General features: G+C 35.9%; 1 protein-coding gene across 1 annotated transcript in view; it reads left to right on the forward strand.

The window, feature by feature from the left end:
• The first annotated feature begins 5,691 nt into the window (after window positions 1–5,691).
• Window positions 5,692–20,869, forward strand: part of CDH12 (cadherin 12) — a 375,294-nt gene continuing 360,116 nt past the window's right edge. Inside the window, exon 1 of the mRNA NM_001206958.1 lies at window positions 5,692–5,922. Coding sequence (NP_001193887.1) covers window positions 5,692–5,922 — 231 coding nt within the window. The remainder of the gene's footprint in view (window positions 5,923–20,869) is intronic.

Below are 20,869 nucleotides of genomic sequence, written 5' to 3' on the forward strand. Positions count from 1 at the left end.
AATTGGGTGAGGGCTGGGATTCCTGAACCTCCTAACTTCAGAGGAACTATATTGACCTGATTGCTTCAGATCTTCTAATTTCACAGAAGATCTAAGTGAGTCTAAGAAAGTTTATGCTGCCCAATATTGAAATATGTACTCAATTTGGAAAATGAATTTTGAACTCAGGTCTTTAAGCTCATATTCATTATCTTGCTGGGATTTGAAGCCCTTGAAATTCTCATCTATTTATGGATTCATTGTATAGTGTAGAATAGAATCCAAAGGCCTGGGCTCCTGAGTCAGACTGCCCAGATTCAAACACACTGCCTATGTGCTTGTCTGTGGATAACCATCAAGTCATTTAGATTCTTTGTTTCTCTGTTTTATCTGTCAGATGGGTATAATAGATCCTCCTTCACAGAACAATTGTACTGATACAGAACACATAACAGTATATGGAACATAGTAAGTTTTCAATAAAAGTTAGATACCATCATTCAATGACTTACTCACTCACACTTAACAAATGTGTGTTTGGTACTTACCATGTGTCATTGTGGATGCCAGGAAGAGAACAGCTGAGAACGGCTGACAATAGAGTCACCATTGCTACTCTCTTAGCCCTTTGTCACTCTACTCAGACAACTGGAAAAATAATCATACAAATACACCTGTAATACAACTTATTATGTTGTTAATATCATTTATCAATAAAGGGTTTGAGAGAAGGAGAGAATGGCCAGGGTCTAGAGTGATGCAGAGGGAGATTGTGCAGTTCATGAACTGTTAGGCTCATGAATATCATAAAAGGCCTGGCTTTTAAGATCTACTCTCTTAACAACTTCCAGACATACACTACAGCATTAACTATAATCATCGGTCTATATGTTACATCCCCAGTGAGCAGAGAGAAGACTTTACAATGTTAATTACAGATCTTTCCACTCCAGTGTGGTATTTGAGTTCCTAAAAAGCTTTGCCTTCTGCAGAATTCATATCAAACCAGCAACATTCATGGCAAAGGATAAGATTATGTGCATATCTCTCAGACCTGTATGGTCAATCCTAACCATCACCATCCTAATGAAAATAACAGCAAAACTATTCATAAATATTCCTCTAAATATAAAAATGCATTGTAACAAAAAAAGAGAAAGTAATTTGATGGCAGAGATATGAGTAAGGATCAGTCTACTTAGAGAAAGAGGGAAATAAAGGGGAATGCATGAAAAAGTAGAAGAATACAGTGGGATGGGTAGAATATGTGTCCGGAGAGAGTCAAAGGATAGAACAAGACGTGGGCACCAGGTGAGGGAAATGGGGGGATGTTGTACCACGGTGTGACTCCATTTAACTTCAGCCTCATGACAATGTTTTGCATTTAGAGGCTGTTTTTGGTGATGTTAATCTTTAAGGTGTTACGGAATTAACTTATAAAAAACATTCTTTCTATGTTACTTTCATATTCTTCTTCAATTATCAATAATTTATGAGCTAATCCCCTTAAATAAGCAAGGATTCTTGGGTAACAAAGGGGGAAGCCATGAGCTAATTAGAATTTCTGAAAGACTGCTTTAAAAGGAGGTCCAAATAGATTTCGGATCCTCAGCTTTCAAGGGTAATGGGTAGCTGGACCTATACTGATGATGCTGATGATGGAAAAAGCTACCTGTCCAATATCAAAAATCGCTGATGTAAAATAAAAAGACACTTGTTTAAAGAAATAACTTTAGGAGTCAATACTCACTAAAATTTGAATTTTTATACCTCACACCTCCCCAAAAAAAGTGGAGGAGAAAAAAAAAATCAATGAAGCACAAAGGCAAAAAGACAACCTAATTATATGCAATAGACTAGGTATGGAAAGTTAGAGTTCCTGCTATCCATCTTTTCTACTTATGTTTATCTCCCCATTTGTTCTGTAAATGCCAAGGGTCAGATTGACATGAGTAGGGGAAGAAACATGGGCAAAACAGAAAGTTCAAGAATTCAAACACTTTAGATGTCAGTAATTTAAACTTGAAAACAGCTGAGGAAAATATGTGCCTTATTTTTACACAGGCTTAATGCATATAGTTGCAAATTTCCTCTGACATCCCAATATATTGTCATACAAACATGATGTGCTAGATATTCTATTCTGAATATTAAAATATATATGACTTAAGTAGAAATCACAGTTGTGATTTAAACTCTTATTTAAGTCAGTGCTACATGGTAGAGAACAATGCAAGTCACAAATGCAAACTGCATCTATAATTGTAATTTTCTAGTAATCACATTAAAAAAGGAAAAGAAATAGGTCAAATTAATGTAATAGTTTATATTTATTTAACCTTCTGATTGAGCTAAGGAGAAAAGAGTTCAACAGAGAATGAGATGATTGGATGGCATCACCCACTCAATGGACATGAGTTTAAGCAAACTCTGGGAGATGGTGAAGGACAGAGAAGTCTGGCATGCTGCAGTCCATGGGATCACAGAGTCAGACATAACTTAGCGAGTGAACAACAAACCTTCTTTACCCAAACTGTTAGCATGTCAACAAAAAATAAATGTAGAAATCAATAATGAGATCTTTTACATTCTTATTTTTTGTAGTAATTTTTTGAAATGTGGTATATAATTGAAAAGTTAGAGGACATCTCAATATCGAATTGCCAAATTTCAACTCCACAGCCACATATGGCTAGTGGTTCCCATATTGGACAATATAAGTCTAAGTTAACTTTTTATGAACATTATTTTGCCAGAATGAAAGGATGCAATAAAATATATACAGTTCATGTTTTTGCTGGTAGCTAACAGGTGCATCCCTTTAGGCCAGAGAAAAAAATAGATCCTACTTTATTTCTCCTTTTGAGAGTCATTGTAGGATGCTCTCAGAGTATAACTTTTAGACCCTCCCCATCTCACATCTTATCTTCAGTGAATTGCTTCCACATTTTTTCCTTTTGAATATATGTAAAGAATGCATTATACTTTATATTATATCTAGCTGAAAAATCACTAAACCAAATTGCAACTGAAAGGTTGACAAAATGCCCTGTTTTATAGGCATGTGATTAAACATAAGTTGATTTTTATTTTAGTTGTCTTGTTTTGGAAGCACTATATATGATTCTGACTTCTGACATTCTTGACCTTTGGAAACCTCTGAGAAGGCTGTGGGCAATGCTCCCCTCGTGCCAATGTGTGAAGCTTCCCTGGCTGGAGCCACCTTTTTCCATTGCTGCTTGAAGAATATAACATAGCTCTTATTTTTAATTCTCATTGCAATTTTTACCTATGTCAGACTTTTGCTAATTTAAGTTCTGACCACTTAAATTTTGCCATCAGGATATTCTATTTGCTTTTCTTTTCCCACAGCATTGGTAAACTTGCCCTCATTTATGTATTTGACTATATTTGTTTTCCATTCCTGATTTAAGAAAAGGTAAGAATCATGTCTGTTTCCTTACCTACTGTATTACAAAGAACCTAGTACATCTTAGCTGTTCAAACCTTAGATAAGTGAATGAAAAAAAGTGTTTGTTGTAAGGAAAATGTTGAAAGCTCAGTTTTACCTAAATGCAAAGTAGAGATTATCCATCTGATACTGATTCAAGGTTGCTTTGAGTCACACACCATATATGAAATAATTCCTCTGTATCCCAGTATTTCTAGTATGCCAGGACTAGAGAAGCATTTTTTTAAACATTAAAGCTTATAAAGCCTTATAAAGCCATCTGACATTTTTCTCAATTTCATACATCTTAGATCATTTTCGTTTAGCGAATTTACGTTATTCTTTCATTGTTGTTGTTGCTCAATTATTAAGTCCTGTCTGAATCTTTGCAACCTCATTAACTATAGCCCACCAGGTTCCTCTGTCCTCCGCTATCTCTGGGAGTTCACTCAAATTCATGTCCGTTGAGTAAGTGATGCCATCCAACCATCTCAGTGTCTGCCATCCTCTTCTCCTTTTCCTCTTTCCCAGCATCAAGGTCTTTTCCAATGAGTCAGCTCTTTGCATCAGGTAGCCAAAGTTTTGGAGCTTCATCTTCAGTGTTAATCCTTCCAGTGAATGTTCTTTCATGCATGGTCGTATACTTCCTATTCTCTAACTTCATGATTTTTTGTTTCTTTAAAACTGCTTTGTTTTTTCCTTATTCTCTAATCTGTGATTCTAAATCTTGATCTATTTTGCTCCTTTCAGGGGATATTTGGCAATGGCTGGAGACATTTTTTGGTTATCACAACTAGCAGTGGGGGAGGATGCTACTCTCATCTATTGAGTGAAGGATAGGTGGTGTTTCTAGGATTCACAAAATGTATATGCTGGCCCCCCAGCAACAAAGAGTTATCCAACCCCAAATGTCAGTTGTCCTAAGGCTATGAAATCCTACTCTCAGTTCACTTTAAAAAGCATAATCCCAGTGAAGAATTCTAATTCAACAAGATGTATGCTTTCCAATATCTATAGCAGCACTACTTACAAGAACCAGGACATGGAAGCAACCTGTGTCCATTGACATGAATGAATAAAGAAAATGTGACATATGTAGATATGCATATGCAATGGAATTTTATTCAGCCATAAAAAAGAATCAGATACTGTCATTTGCAGCAATAATGCAATTATCATACATATCCCTAGTGGGTTCAGTGATAAGAATCTGCCTGCAATGCAGAAGACATGGGTTCAATCCATGGGTCTGGAAGATCCCCTGGAGAAGGAAATGGCAACCCACTCCACTGTCTTGCCTGGGAAATCCCATGGACAGAGGAGCCTGGCAGGCTACAGTCCATGGGGTCACAAAAGAGTTGGGCAAGACCATTAAACAGCAATAAGGGATAACCATACTAAGTGAAGTAAGTCAGAGAGAGAAAGACAAATATCATATAATATCCCTTATATGTAGAATCTAAAAAAAGTGATACAAATGAACTTATTTACAAAACAGAAATAGACTCATGGACTTTGTTTTCTAGAAAACAAACATGGTTACCAGAGGGGAAAGGGAGGGAGATGAATTGGCAATTTGAGATTAAATTTAAAGGATAAAATATACTGTATATAAAATAAACATATAATAAGGACCTACTATATAACACAGGGAACTATATTCAATTTCTTATAATAACCTATAATAGAAAAATATATAAAAGAATATATATATATATATGTCTAACTTAATTACTTTGTTGTACACCTGAAACATTGCAAATTAACTATACTTCAGTAAAAAAAAAATAGTGATCTCTGTTTTACTCTTAAATGGTTATTAAATTTAAAAAATGATTGCTCCTATTTATGATAAACTTGCTTTATTGTGACTCATACTTTTTCAAGTCAGTAAAAAATGATTAGACATTTTATCTAAGTTAACAGGTTAAATAGCAGTGATCATTTACTAATATAATTCTTTTAAAGACTTTTCTCTCTGTTTCCTTCAATGTTGGCAGATATAATGAGAGTTTTGATGACTATCATCGTGTAATTCTATCAATTTAATGTATCTTTGTTAATCTGTTTTATAGGTCCCTTTAGATGGAATATAATATAGCAGAAGCATTTTCATCAAAAGGATTAATGCCTGCATTATCATTTCTGCAATAAAACAGAAAGCTAAGTGGTGGAGGCCACAGACACCTCAAACCTGGATTCCACAATTCTACATTAAGTGCTGGAGTTTTTATTACTCTGCTGTAGGAAAGCTTTTGCCAATGCTTACAAGGAACTGTTTATCCCTGCTGCTCTGGGTCCTGTTTGATGGAGGTCTCCTAACACCACTTCAACCTCAGCCACAACAGACTTTAGCCACAGAACTAAGAGAGAATGTTATCCACCTACCAGGACAACGATCACATTTCCACCGAGTTAAACGTGGCTGGGTATGGAATCAATTTTTTGTGCTGGAGGAATACATGGGCTCCGAGCCTCAGTATGTGGGAAAGGTAATGAGTGTTTCTTTTGACAACAACTTGATAGCGAGGGGGCTTATGCATTGTGTATTGTGTATGGATGTTTTGCACAGGAGTTGAACAAACCAGTGAGTAGAACACTGGAATTGAGATCAAGAGACCTGGTTTCTCTTCCTGACTCAATGACCCGGGTAAGCTTTGGAATATCATTTCATCCCTCTTTGCTTCAATTCTCCTTGGTTATTTTAATGAAGTTAGTATATATTATATTTCTATTTTTGACATTATTCACCAAGGTCATGAAGTTAACATGTGTAAATGTAACTAAAAGTGTTACTATAGCACATTACTGGCCATATCCATTCTGGAATTGTTTACCAGCAAGAAACACAGGAAAAAATCAGGAGGTATAAGTATTCTAAATTGTTCATGTCTTTGAATGACCAGAATATCTACCTTTCCCTCCCCTTAAAAAATAGGTTATACCATTTAGATTGTGGTTCTGGGGTACAGATGGTCCCAGATTTCCAGTGGTTTGACTTAAGATTTTTTTAAACTTTACAATGTTGCAAAAGCAATATGCATTCCATACTTACACAGCCAATCTGTTTTTCACTTTTACTACAGTATTTAATAAACTACACGAGATAGTCAGCACCTTATTATAAAGTAGGCTTTGTGCTAGATGATTTCCTGACTGTTGGTTAGTGTGTTTTGAGAATGTTTAAGTCTGTCAGACTAAGTAATGATATTCAGTAGGATAAGTGTATTAAATGCATTTCGACTTAAAAATGTTTTCAATTGACAGTGGTTTTATTGGGATGTAGCTCTGGTCTAAGTTGAAGATCTGTATTTAATTTGGATGCTTATTCTTTAAAGTAATTCTTTTATTATAGGTTATTTATTTATTAATTTTTTCCTCTCTTTTTTTTTCTTTTTATTTTATTTTATTATGATAATGATACATTTATTGAAAGTTTTACATTTTTATATTCTAGTCCTGGATGATTTACGTGTAACATTTTTTGTGCTGGGGCTTCACTGCTGCATGCAGACTTTGGTTGCGGCAACTGGGACTAGTCTATAGTCATGGTTCGCTGACTTCTAATTGTTGCGGCTTCTCTTGCTGTGGAGCATGGGTTCTAGGGCACATGGGCTCAGTAACTGCAGGCACATGGGCTTTGTTGCTTTGTGGCATGTGGGATCTTTCTGGACCAGGGATCAAACCAGAGTTCCCTGTATTGTCTAGTAGATTATCAATCACTGGACCACCGGGAGACCCTTTTAATATTGGTTTTGTAAGGTATTTATAAAGGTGTTTATGGCCAAAGTAATAAATGTTGGAACCCAAATATATGCACATCAATCTCAACACAATATGCAAATTTTAATCTCTTAGTTAAAGAAAAAAAGTTGTTTTTTTTTCTCAAAATAGCAACTACGTGTTTCAACAGATTTATGCTTTACTGCTATTATTCTTACATCAACTTTGGAGCCATATCTATCATAGAGCTTATCAATGACACCAAAATCTTTTTCAGGAAAATGCATATTTTATTTAGTTTCATGTTGCTAATTCCAGGGTTTTTTTTTTAAACTTTCTAAAAGATTTTGCTATGGTTTTAACAAAATAATGTTTATGTTTGAAGAGAGTTTAAAATAAATCTAAAGCAGAAATAGAAAACCATAGTCAAAATAGTATTAGGAAACTGATATAATAGATTATGTCTCTGGAATATTAAAGCCCCTAGAGATTTGTGAAAATCTAAACTAATGAGAAACATGATGAGTCTTATGATTCTAATGCTGGCTTAAATGAAACAAATTTATTTAAGAGCTAAATTCTTTGCCCTATGATTTTAAGACTTACCTCTTAGAAATGTATTTTAAAAATATTGAATAATATAGTGAGGAAGGTCTTCAACTAGAACGTTTATTGAAAATGAACACATAGTCAGGTTGCCCTCATGTTACCAAACACTGTGATTGATGCACAGTGAGGCTGAACAAACTAAAATGTTAACATTTGGAGCAGAGAAAGTTTTATTGCAGGGCTATGCAAGGAAACAGGTGGTTTCCCAAAGAAACTTGAACTCCTGAAAGTTTCAGCAAAGCACTTTTAAAGGCAAGGTGAGGGAAGGGAGGGTGTGTTTGGTTGTAAACTTCTTGGTGTAGGAATCCTTTGTCCTTGCAGGTGTCCACATAGCTAAGGTCAAGAGGTTCCTGCAAACCTCCAAGACAAATGTTATTCTCTATTCTGCAAGTTTTTATCTCTATATGAAAGGACTCTTAAAGGCCAAGGTCTTGAAAATGGGCTATGGTGCATATTTCAGGATATAGGCAGCACTCTTTTGCAAATGGTGCAGGGCCAGTATTACTAAGTATAAGCAACAAAGCACAAAGATAAAAAAAAAAAATAGATCTAATATGGAGTCAGATTTGTTCTTCCCAAATGCACTAGGCTATATAGGGCCCTATGATGCTTTTGAACTGTGATGTTGGAGAAGACTTTTGAGAGTCCCTTGAACTGCAAGGAGGTTCAACCAGTCCATCCTAAAGGAGGTCAGTGCTGAGTGTTCATTGGAAGGACTAATGTTGAAGCTGAAACTCCAATACTTTGGCCACCTGATGCAAAGAGATGACTCATTTGAAAAGACCCTGATGCTGGGAAAGATTGAAGGTGGGAGAAGGGGACGACAGAGGATGAGATGGTTGGATGGCATCACTGACTCAATGGACATGAGTTTGGGTAAACTCTGGGAGCTGGTGATGGACAGGGAGGCCTAGCGTGCTGCAGTTCATGGGGTTGCAAAGAGTTGGACACGACTGAGCAACTGAACTGAACTGATATGGGGCCCTGAGCAAATATTTTCTGTGGGGTACCTATCTATGTATAAAATATGATTCACATCAAATCAATCTTTGAGTACCATTCTCACAGTCCAAATTTTAGTGATCTTGCAAAAAACATACATTACCATTTAGCAGGAGCAATCTCTTTGTCAGGCTGGCTACTAGGAATCAGGATCTAGTCTTGTTGCCCCAGGACAACTCCACAGATCCTAGTTCTGAGGTCCATATTGTACCTGGTGAACCCTAAAATTGAATGGAAAGTCAGGGAGAACCATAAAGGGGAGAACCGTCTGTTGGAGCCCAACCAATTTCAACTGAGTCCAGGGTAACCCACTCAGATGGCATTGCTCCACAAATAGCCCTGAGCACAAGAAAGGCCTTCAAAACTTTTAAGGGAAGCACCCCAAAGCATGAATGTCCCCTGGATGTTACTGTACATTGTTTCTGCTTATAATATTCTTTGATACGTCAAAGAGTATAAAAATCAGTAACGTTTTTGTGATAAGATAATTTTATGTCATAGTACACTAATTTCTTGTGAATTAATTCAGTATAAGGATTGGGTTTTGAAATCCAAGACAACTGGAGAGGAAGCATACCTCTAGAACTTTTGTCTCTTGGGTGTCAGTTATGTCAACTCTGCTTGTGATGGAAGCTGGACATCACATTGAGGTTCCTGGCAAATGTCTGCTGAGCAGCCATTCTGACTTTAATTAGAGCAGATCCTTAGCCTTTACTTGCCAGAATTTGAGGTGAGAAAGTTGACATTTTGTTGAAAATTTAATGAAATTGACTTTTAATCTATCCTAGCTAGAGTAGAATTTCACCTCCCAGTGGACATGATTAAAAAGATCTAGGAACTACTTATAGAAGTTTTGTTTGATACTCTTGAATTCTATTTTTATAATTGATATTAAAGTATGGAATTCATCAAAATCATTTAAGAGATGAATCAGTATTTATAGATTAGCAAGGAATAGGTCTAAGATCTAATCCATTATGAAATTAAAACATTATTTTCATAGATGCATGGCTCCCCATTTGTAAAATATAATGAAAACTTATGGTTTTCAGGCAATGTATGTTTCTAATGTAAATGAAAAAGCAGTTTCCAAGATTTCCTTTCCACATGGAAACTAATTAAAGTTTAATTAACTCTGTCTTGATGATTCTAGATATGGGAATAGTAATATGATAACACTGGGGCCAGTTCAAGCCATAATATGTAAGTGTGTAAACATATATAAATATATTTGTGCTCCTGCTCTTCCTAGAAGGCTTTGAGACAGTTCACAGTAAAACACAGTACTATAAATAATATAGAATTCTGTGTTATAGGAAAAGGAAAATGCACAAGTGCCAAGCACAATAGTCAACTGAAACATTATAATTGAGATTCAGATTTAATGTATATTTCTTTGCAGCAAGAACATACATATTGTATTGTTCAGTTGCTAAGTCATATCTGACTCTTTAAGCCCACATGGACTATAGCACTCCAGGCTCCTCTGTCCATGGGGATTTCCAGGGAAGAATACTGAAGTGGGTTGCCATTTCCTTCTCCATGGGGTCTTCCTGGACCAGGGGTCAAACCTGTGCCTCCTGCATTGAGAGATGGATTCTTTACCACTGAGCCACCAGGGAAGCCCCAGAACAAGGAAATTCCACTTACTGAGAGGAAAAAAAAAAGTTTCCCTACCTTCAAGATTAAAAGATTTTCTTACTGTAGAAATTAATGAGGAGGGAGTGAGTGGTTTAATGGATATTAGCCTCAACAACTGTTATATTTAATATTTAAAAGGATCAGATGTTACTGTTGACATCGTTTCAAGACCAAACTGTGGCATTGCTTATAATGACTATGACTTAATACACAAATAAATCCCAAGGTTGTCCAGAGGTAAAACCAATGCTTTTTACAAATAGACATATTGAATTTGCTACAACACCTGGATATGTATAAAATACCATATTGCAGAGCAACACAGAAACTAATTTGATAAGCAAACATGTTTAATGCATGTATTGCTTATTGCTCAAAGTCACCTCAAAAAAGTATCATTAAAGGAACACATAGATGTGCCTGCCCATACACACACACACACACACACACACACACACGAGTAAATTGCTTATACCATCAAATATAATTGGGTGCCTCTGTCTCAATTCAGAAGAACTTGTTAGCAGAAATTCTTAAAATGAAAGTATTTAATATGGCATATGGCATAAAGATTCAATATTGCAGTATATCTAATCCCTAATTTGAGAGGCATTTATTCAACATATTTCTAATTGAGAATGCATTATCATTTCAGAAAGTGTTAAGCCTTGTGGGAGTAAAGTATCAATGTCTTTAGATTTCAGTTATAACAGATAAGTTTTAATGAGTGTCTTAGGGCACTATTTTAATTTCTTTACTTACATAAATTCATGTAATCTTCACAACAGCACTATCAGGACAATTATTGGTAGCCCCATTCTGCTTATCAGAAAACTGAGGCACAGGAAAATTAAATAATTCCCCATGGCCCAACACCCAATAAATACTGAAACTTGGATTTTAAGTTGGGTAGAGCAGGTAGTTTAGGTCCATGGCACCAGAAAATATCACATTTTATTATCATACAAGCATCTTAGGAGCTAAAAACAATTTTAATACTCTGTCAAAAGTACTATGACAAAGATCCTATTAAGAGTTGTGGAGACAAAAGAAGGTCTATGACTATGCCTAAAAGAAAAATTCAAGAAAAGGTTCACAGTTGATGAAGTACCTGAGATGAATCTTGAAAGATGTCTTTGTTTTTAGGAAGAGATAGTCTGAAGAAACGTTTTTATAAGCACTCAGGCTTGCAAGTGCAAGGTGAGCCTCAATAACTATATTTCAAAATAATCAGAGAGTGTGAAATCAACGTTTCAGAGTAGGTTATAGAAAGTTTCAGAGTAGGTTAAATAGAGAAAGTACAGAGGCTCAAGTCTGATGTCAAGATTAATAATACTTATTCTTTTATTTAATTTTTTTAAAATTTGAGATATAATTGACAAATAGCAGTTCCCACTGTACAAGATAGTGTTTTGCTATTGTATACATTCTGAAATGATCTCCCAAATAAGTCTAGTTAACATCTATCATTGGGCATAGTTATATTTTTTTCTTGTGATGAGAACTTTTAAGATTTACTCCCCTAGCAACCTTCAAATATGCAATACAGTACTATGAACTGCAATCACTATGCTGAACATGGCAGTACTACTTGTTCTTAAAGGTGTCAGTATCCACAAAGTGTCTTGGTTGAAGATTCATATGGAAGAAACTGCAGTTCTAGAATGATCACTCAGTGATCCATTTAAAGGACACATTGGAGACCCCAAAACAGACATGGAGATAGGAAACATATGTAGGAGAAGGTTACAGGAGAATTGCCTAGGGAGTAATAAAGGAAAAGGAATATTAAATTTGATCATTTGAAAGGCAGATAGATAATAAAATTTCAAGATCCATTGTTCAAGAGAATATGGAGGATGAGACAAAAAAAAATTAGTGGACAATCACATGTAAAGAATGAGAGGGAAAAGGAAAACAAAATGATGCAGATTTCTGCCTTATGTTTGCTAGTATCCTGTATAGATTTGGTTCTAGAGTGAGAAATAAAAGGATCACTCTTATATATCCAGAGTTGCTTAGAAGTACCCAGGTGAAGTATCTCACGGTTGTTTAGATACATGAACGTAGAGTTCACGAGAGAGGCCTATGGTAGAGATACAGGATCAGGAGATTGGTATACAGATGGTGGTCAAAATCACATAAGTGGTAATCACATAAAGTGGTAATGAGCTAGGAAAAGTTACAGAGAAAATATGAGAACCCTGATTTTTAACTGCAAAGCAGATGAAGAATAGATCAATTTAATGAATAAGAAGTAAAATACAAAGAGAGTTACGGGAAATATAGCTAAAAATGTTTTTTTTTTTTTTAATTTTTTAATTTTACAATATTGTATTGGTTTTGCCATATATCAAAATGAATCTGCCACAGGTATACACGTGTTCCCCATCCTGAACCCTCCTCCCTCCTCCCTCCCCATACCATCCCTCTGGGTCGTCCCAGTGCACCAGCCCCAAGCATCCAGTATCGTGCATTGAACCTGGACTGGCGACTTGTTTCATATATGATATTATACATGTTTCAATGCCATTCTCAAAAAGTTTTAAGAATAACACGTGACAATGCCAAATTCTACAGATCAGACGAAACAATGACTGGAACACTTTTACTGATTTTGTCAGATAGTGAATCAGAAGTAAATGTAGTAAAATGATTTTCATCATTTTCTCCAGAGTTTGAAGAAATGAGAAAAGAATGAGTCCAGCCTGTAGATGCCATTTCAAAAGTATAGGTGAAAAAAATTCTTCTGTGCTGGTTTGATCTGATAGAGATTCTATTAGTGTTTTCCAGAGAAATAAAACCAACAAGATGTATATATATGATTTAAGGGAAACAACTTTTAAGTGGTAAAACTAACCAGCAGTGTGCAATTCTCTTCATCAGCAAGAAACTGTTAAAGAGGAGAAAAAAAGAGTAGGTGACTGTACCAATTCATTATTGCAGGTTTTTTTTTTTTTTTTTTGAGGGGATCATTGTGATGAAATAGAAGAATACTGAAAAAACAACTAAGAGAAACCAGGATGAATCTACAAACACTAAAGTTCCAAAGAGATGTACCTATAAAAATATATGCTTTGCAATATACATAAATACCTTGGAGATATTGTGGGTACAGTTCTAGATCACAGCAATAAAGCAGACACTGCAATCAAGTGAGCCACACACATCTTTTTTGGTTTCCCAAAGCACACAATGTTAGTTTGCACTATGCATTAATCTATCACGTACAGTAGAATTATATTTAAAATAACAATGTGCATACTTTAATTAAAAAATACTTTATTGTTAAAGATGCCAACTGACCATTATCTCAGCCTTTAGCAAGTCATAGTAGTACAATGAAAATCACTTATCATAGATCACCATAAAAATATAATAACAAAACAGTTACTAAATTGGGAGAATTACCAAAATGTAACCCAGTGGCAGGAAATGGGCAAATATGTTGGAAAAATGGCACTGATAGACTTGCTGGAGCAGAGATGCATAAACCTTCAGTTTGAACAAAGTGTACTACTATCTGAGAAGTGTAATAATGTGAAATGCAATACAACAACATATGCTGTGTGTGTTCATATGTATATATGTGTATGTGTATAAATACACATGCACAAAAAGTCAAGGCTGTGCGAATAGAATTTTATTTTTTTAAATAAGTACAAGTAGAATTTGGTCTTGAATTAGTAAAAAAAAAAGATAAAGAAAAAATAGAAATAGTATTAATAGTATATTAAAATAGTTATAATTGCATTGAAAAAATAATGTCTGTCTTGAAAGTCTTCCAAACTAACACAGTATAAAGATGCTACTTTAACTCATGTATATATCCCTTTGTATCCAATAATAATGGAAGTTATATCACAAAGTTATACTAAGACATTTAAAAGTTGTATTTATGGCTCACCATCCATGTATCTTTCCTCTTTCTCTCTTATTTTTCCCTCTCTTTCCTTCTTTCTTTTCTTCCTCCCTTCTTCCCTCTCTTCCTCTATTTGTTTCCTATCTCTGTTCCTTTCTTTGTTTATTCCTCATTTGTGAGTCATGTAGCTTTCAGTTCAGTTCAGTCACTCAGTCATGTCCGACTTTTTGAGACCCCATGGACTGCAGCACGCCAGGCTTCACTATCCATCATCAATTCAGGAGCTTACGCAAACTCATGTCCATCAAGTTGATTATGTAATCCAACCATTTCATCCTCTGTCATTCCCTTCTCCACGTGCCTTCATCTGTTCCAGCATCAAGATCTTTTCCAATAAGTTTTTCGCATCAGGTGGCCAAAATATTAGAGTTTCAACTTCAGCATCAGTCCTTCCAATGAATATTCAGGACTGATTTCCTTCAGGATTGACTGACTTAAACTCCTTGCTGTCCAAGGGACTCAAGAGTCTTCTCCAACAGCACAGTTCAAAGCATCAATTCTTCAGTGCTCAGCTTTCTTTGTAGCCCAAATCGAACAACCATACATGACTACTGGAAAAACCATAGCTTTGACTAGATGGACCTTTGTTGGCAAAGTAATGTCACTCCTTCTTAGTATGCTCTCTAGGTTGGTCATAGCTTTTCTTGCAAGGATCAAGCGTCTTTTAATTTCATGGCTGAAGTTACCATCTGCAGTGATTTTGGAGCTTCAGAAATAAAGTCTCTCACTGTTTCCATTGTTTCCTCATCTATTTTCCATGAAGTTCTGGGACTGGATGCCATGATCTTAGTTTTCTGAATGTTGAGTTTTAAGCCAAATTTTTCACTCTCCTCTTTCACTTTCATCAAGAGGCTCTTTAGTTCTTCTTCAATTTCTGCCATAAGGGTGGTGTCATCTGCATATCTGAGGTTATTTATATTTCTCCTGGCAGTCTTGATTCCAGCCTGTGCTTCATCCAGCCCGGCATTTTGCATGATGTACTCTGCATATAAGTTAAATAAGCCAGGTGACAATATCCAGCCTTGATGTACTCCTTTCCCAATTTGGAACCAGTCCATTGTCCCATGTCCAGTTCTAACTGTTACTTCTTGACCTGCATGCAGATGTCTAAGGAAGCAGGTAAGGTGATCTGATATTCCCACCTCTAGAAGAATTTTCCACAGTTTGTTGTGATCCACACTGTGAAAGGTTTTGGCATAGTCAATAAACCAGAAATAGATATTTCTCTGGAACTCTCTTGCTTTTTCGATGATCCATCGGATATTGGCAATTTGACTTCTGGTTCCTCTGCCTTTTTTAAATCCAGCTTGAACATTTGGAAGTTCTTGGTTCACATATTGTTGAAGTCTGGTTTGGAGAATTTTGAGCATTACTTTGCTAATGTGTGAGATGAATGCAGTTGTGCGATAGTCTAAACACTATTTGACACTGCCTTTCTTTGGGTTTGGAATGAAAACTGACCTTTTCCAGTTCTGTGGACACTGATGAGTTTTCCAAAGTTGCTGACATATTCAGTGCAGCAATTTAAAAGCGTCATCTTTTAGGATTTGAAGAAGCTCAACTGGTATTCCATCACCTCCACTAGCTTTGTTCATAGTGATGCTTCCTAAGGCCCACTTGACTTCACATTCCAGGATGTCTGGCTCTAGGTGAGTGATCACACCATTGTAGTTATCTGGGTCAAGAAGATCTTTTCTGTATAGATTTTCTGTGTATTCTTGCCACCTCTTCTTAATATCTTCTGCTTCTGTTAGGTCCATACCGCTTCTTCAGCACTACTGGTTGGGACACAGACTTGGATTACCATGATATTGGATGCTTTGCCTTGGAAATGAACAAAGATCATTCTGTCATTTTTGAGATTGCACCCAAGGCCTGGCATGCTGCGATTCATGGGGTTGCAAAGAGTCAGACACGACTGAGCGTTTCAGACTTTTTGTTGACTATGAGGGTTACTCCATTTCTTCTAAGGGATTCTTGCCCACAGGAGTAGATATAATGGTCATCTGAAATATAATTTTGGGTTAATTGTAGCTTTGGAGAATTGGATAATTTGGAGAATTTTGGATGAATTGTAGTTTTGGAGAAGCCTGTGATGTAGTTTTCATGGTTCAATTTATTCCTAAAGTGTGAGCTTTCAAAATCAGAGTCATTTCTGTTCATTTGAAATTCAAGATTCCTTACACTAGCTCAATCTTCACACAAGATTTAAAAATGTACTCATCCTCTTGACTCCTGACTCACATATTTGAGAGATTTTTGCAGTATATTCAAGTGTCCTAAATTAAAGTCTTGTTTCTAATCCATTCTACTGTCAAATGGATTGACTTTGCTGCTAATCAAAGCATCTTTAGCTACCTGCTCTTTCTGTAGCAAAACATCAGAGGAAACCGTTAGGTAAGTCTGATGTTTTATTACACATCGTGATTCTTAAATATATCCCTGAGTTTTATATTCTCTCTCAATACATGAGATTGGCATTGAAATAGTCATTTTGGGGTATGATTAGATAGCAATACATCTAAAGGACAATTGCTGCTAAAATAGAGGTTGAACAAACTGTCAGTGGTCATTGTATGCGAGTTCTTCTCTCCCCTTTACAATTTATTTCATGTTTCTAGCATGCTAGTTGTTTCATAATAGCTGTGCCGTAAAGGTTTAATGGGTTTATTTTAATTGAATTGGCAGGACCTTGAAAGAAAGTCAACTATCTTTAAATCAATATATGAATCATTAACAAAAAAACATTTCAAAAATAACTTGGGTGACATTAACACTCTGTTTGTTTTTTTTTCTCCTGCTTTCTTTTCCTCTCCTCCTCCTACTGTTTTTCCACCATACCCCTAATTATCTTTCAGTCCTTCCTTTCCTTTTAACCATTTCTCTGCATTATTTAGGGATTTGCCTGATGGGTTACTTAAAAACTAAGATAAAGAGTTAGCTTTGATTCTAATTTTTAGGTCTTATAATAATTATCCATATGAAAGTGCTTAAGTACACACGTCAATCCACATGACTAAGAGCACAGCAGAATATCATATACCCAGATTATATTTTCACCAGAAATAGCCCAGATGCATTTGTCACAAACTTTACAGTACAATCCGTTGTGTGTATTTGTTTATGTGTGTGTGTGTTTTCTGTGTGTGTGTGTTTCCAAATATTTTTAGTAAATCATTTAATTGAAAACAAAACAACCATTAGTTGGATTCTTTGGAAAACAGTCCTCTCTGTGGGCTAAACATTGATGAACCATTGTGATGGTGGTGTTTTAGTCTTTGTGTCCAACTTTTGAGACCTCATGGACTGTAGCCGGCCAGGTTCCTCTGTCCCTGGGATTTCCCAAGCAAGAATACTTGAGTGGGTTGCCATTTCCTTCACCAGGGGATCTTCCTTATCCAGGGATCAAACTTGGGTCTTCTGCATTGCAGGCTTATTCTTTACTGAACCAACAGGGAAATAACAAACCACCACTCACATGTTATAGCAGATGTTAAGATATGAGACCCAGTGGAATGATTAGAGAAGTGCTCTGAAAAAGAGCAACTGAATGAAAAGATAACAGAAAAAGCAAGTACGGAATGACCTGAATAATAAAGACTTCAAATATAATGTTCTCATCTTCTAACAACACTGCGTTTATAAATTTATGCCACTCTAACTAAACTTGTAATATAGAGGGGTTCTTTTGTATATTTTAAACATAGCAGAAATGTGAGAAAAAGTCTTCTTTCTCAGCTCTGAAAAAAATTGAAAGCACTGTCATAGGAGGTACTATCTATATATGTTCGTTGTTCGTAAGGAGCAGCACCATCTATTGCTGCTGACATTTAATCAATGCAACTAATATATAAAATTACTTTTGTGAAAGCATATGTTTTCTGCTCCTGGACTTTCTCATAAAGGTTGCATACATGAGATTTCCTATATATCGTGTAGCAGTGTAACCACTACAGACTTTTAATGTTTACTCATTCTCTATATTAAAGAATGCTGCTGTGCTGTTGATGTTGTCCTTGTTTTCTGTCACCTATTGGGAGTGGCTCATCTTCCACAGTTTCATGAATGCTGGAAGCAAACACGAGATGTTTGGATCAGAGAAAAGGGCATTTTCACTCATAGCACAGGAGACAACTGGAGTATTAGCATCTTTGAGTCCATTCCCGTGGCCTCAGGTAGCATTGGGCAAAATGGATAGGTCAGGTGGGTGCCAGCACATGCAGTGGGTTGCATCACAAGAGGAACCCTGATAATTCCTGCCCTTTTTTGGGAAGGAGATATTATAGTTATTTTATTGCATTGCAAGCATTATGTGCACTTTGCTTCAGAAGAAGACAGTATGTCTCAACTTTTCAAAGCTGCAGCTATATAAAATTCTTGAAAATACAGTCTTGAGGAAATGCTTTCTGCATAAGACTTGCAGGAACAAAAGAGAATGGAGAATTACCTTTCAATGTGATATAGTATGTTGATTCACTAAAGCAATAACATGTAAAGTGCATGTATGCTCAGTCACAGTTGTCGTCCACTCTTTGAGACTCCACTGACTGTGTAGCCCGCCAGGCTTCTCTGTCCATGGGATAGTCCAGACAAGAATGCTGGAGTGGGTTGTCATTTCCTCCTAGAGGGCATCTTCCAAACACAGGGGTCAAACCCATGTTGCTTGAACCTCCTGCGTTGGCAGGTAGATTCTTTACCATTGCGCTAACAAGTAATGCAGTGACTTTCAGTAAAGTTACAAAGAGTTTAAATACTTTCTTTTGCCAGCTAACTGAATTGTTTTCTCAGTGGTCAAATGATAGCTCTCTTTCTCTCTCTCTCTCTTTCATTCTCTTTCTTTTTATGCAACGTAAAAATAAATCGTATCTCTTCCATTTTGAAATTTTGACTTAGAATTCAAAACATAAAGCAGGAGTGGAACTGAATGTAAGAAGAAATGTCCCAAGTCTGCTTCTGACTCTTGGTGATGTTGGTCTCCACAACTATCTTCTCAATAAGTATAACCTTTTCTATATACATATTTATTTTTTATCTTCAGCTCAGTTCAGTTCAGTTCAGTCACTCAGTTGTGTCTGACTCTTTGCGACCCCATGAATTGCAGCAGGCCAGGCCTCCCTGTCCATCACCAACTCCCAGAATTTACCCAAACTCGCGTCCATCGAGTCGGTGATGCCATCCAACCATCTCATCCTCTGTTGTCCCCTTCTCCTCCTGCCCCCAGTCCCTCCCAGCATCAGGGTCTTTTCCAATGAGTCAACTCTTCGCATGAGGTGGCCAAAGTACTGGAGTTTCAGCTTTAGCATCAGTCCTTCCAGTGAGCACCCAGGGCTGATCTCCTTCAGAATGGACTGCTTGGATCTCCTTGCAGTCCAAGGGACTCTCAAGAGTCTTCTCCAACACCACGGTTCAAAAGCATCAATTCTTCAGCGCTCTTCTCTTTCAGCCACTGGGTATGAATAATTTTTTAAAATAAAGCTTCCTCATAATTATATAAATAGTCTCACTCCTTGATTAAAGTTACTTTTCTGTCATAAATGGTGACTTATTATAATAAGAAATGAACGGCTCATATAGAATTACATTTCTCTTGATTTTACAAAGTATTCAGTGATATTTAATTTTTAAATAACCTGTGATAGTTTGAGATTATTTATGGGATTTTATGATACTTTCAGCCAGCTATTTTAAAGGATACAAGATTGTAAATCAAAATGTTTTCAAAGTGATAGGCATTAGAATAGGGCAATGATATTTTCTCATAATATAAAAGGTTCTAAAGACAATTCTCTGTTGAGTAGACTTATAAGCTAAACAATAAATTTTGAGCTTTGACAAGAGGGAGTCATAGTTACGCTGGCCACGTCAACTACTATTGCAAATACATTTCAAATAGTAACTTTTGAGGCCATTTTAAACAGTGTTGTAGCTTTAAAGAAAACACAAGGAAAACTGCACTTTGAAAATAAAGCCAGGCAACAAGAAATGGTTGAAAACATAACCCATCAGTAATTTTTCACTTCAGTTAAAACATTTTGAGCATCAAATAGGAAAATATTTAAATTATGTTTATTATGCATTAAATTATTGTGATCAAGAAATTCTTTAAAATTTTTCTTTTGCTTGATAGCTATATACAAATTAGAACACTGAATGTTTTCTCAAGTCTATAACTGCATTCATATGTGCCAAAGAAATACATAGGAACTAGCAAAAGCTTAATTTCTAACAAATGATTGAAGAAAATATGTTTAATTAAACACTCAGAGCTTCTCAATCCATTTAAAGCCTAGCTTTAAAATTACCCTGAAAATAAAAGTGAAACCAAAAATAACATAAATATAACCCTTTCTTTCTTCTCTTTCTTTTTTCCCACTGCTTCCTTTCCTTCCTTCCTTCCTTAGCAAAGATCTTAAGAGGAAAAAAGGGGAAATTTAAGGAAAAACTAGAAGCTAATCTAACAAATAAAAACATTAAATATATGTACAAAGATACACTAGACTTCTTTTCAGATAGTATCATTGAAGACTTCCCCAAATCCATAC

This window comes from Bos taurus, chromosome 20 (genome assembly GCF_002263795.3).
Source record: "Bos taurus isolate L1 Dominette 01449 registration number 42190680 breed Hereford chromosome 20, ARS-UCD2.0, whole genome shotgun sequence".
Lineage (NCBI taxonomy): Eukaryota > Metazoa > Chordata > Mammalia > Artiodactyla > Bovidae > Bos > Bos taurus.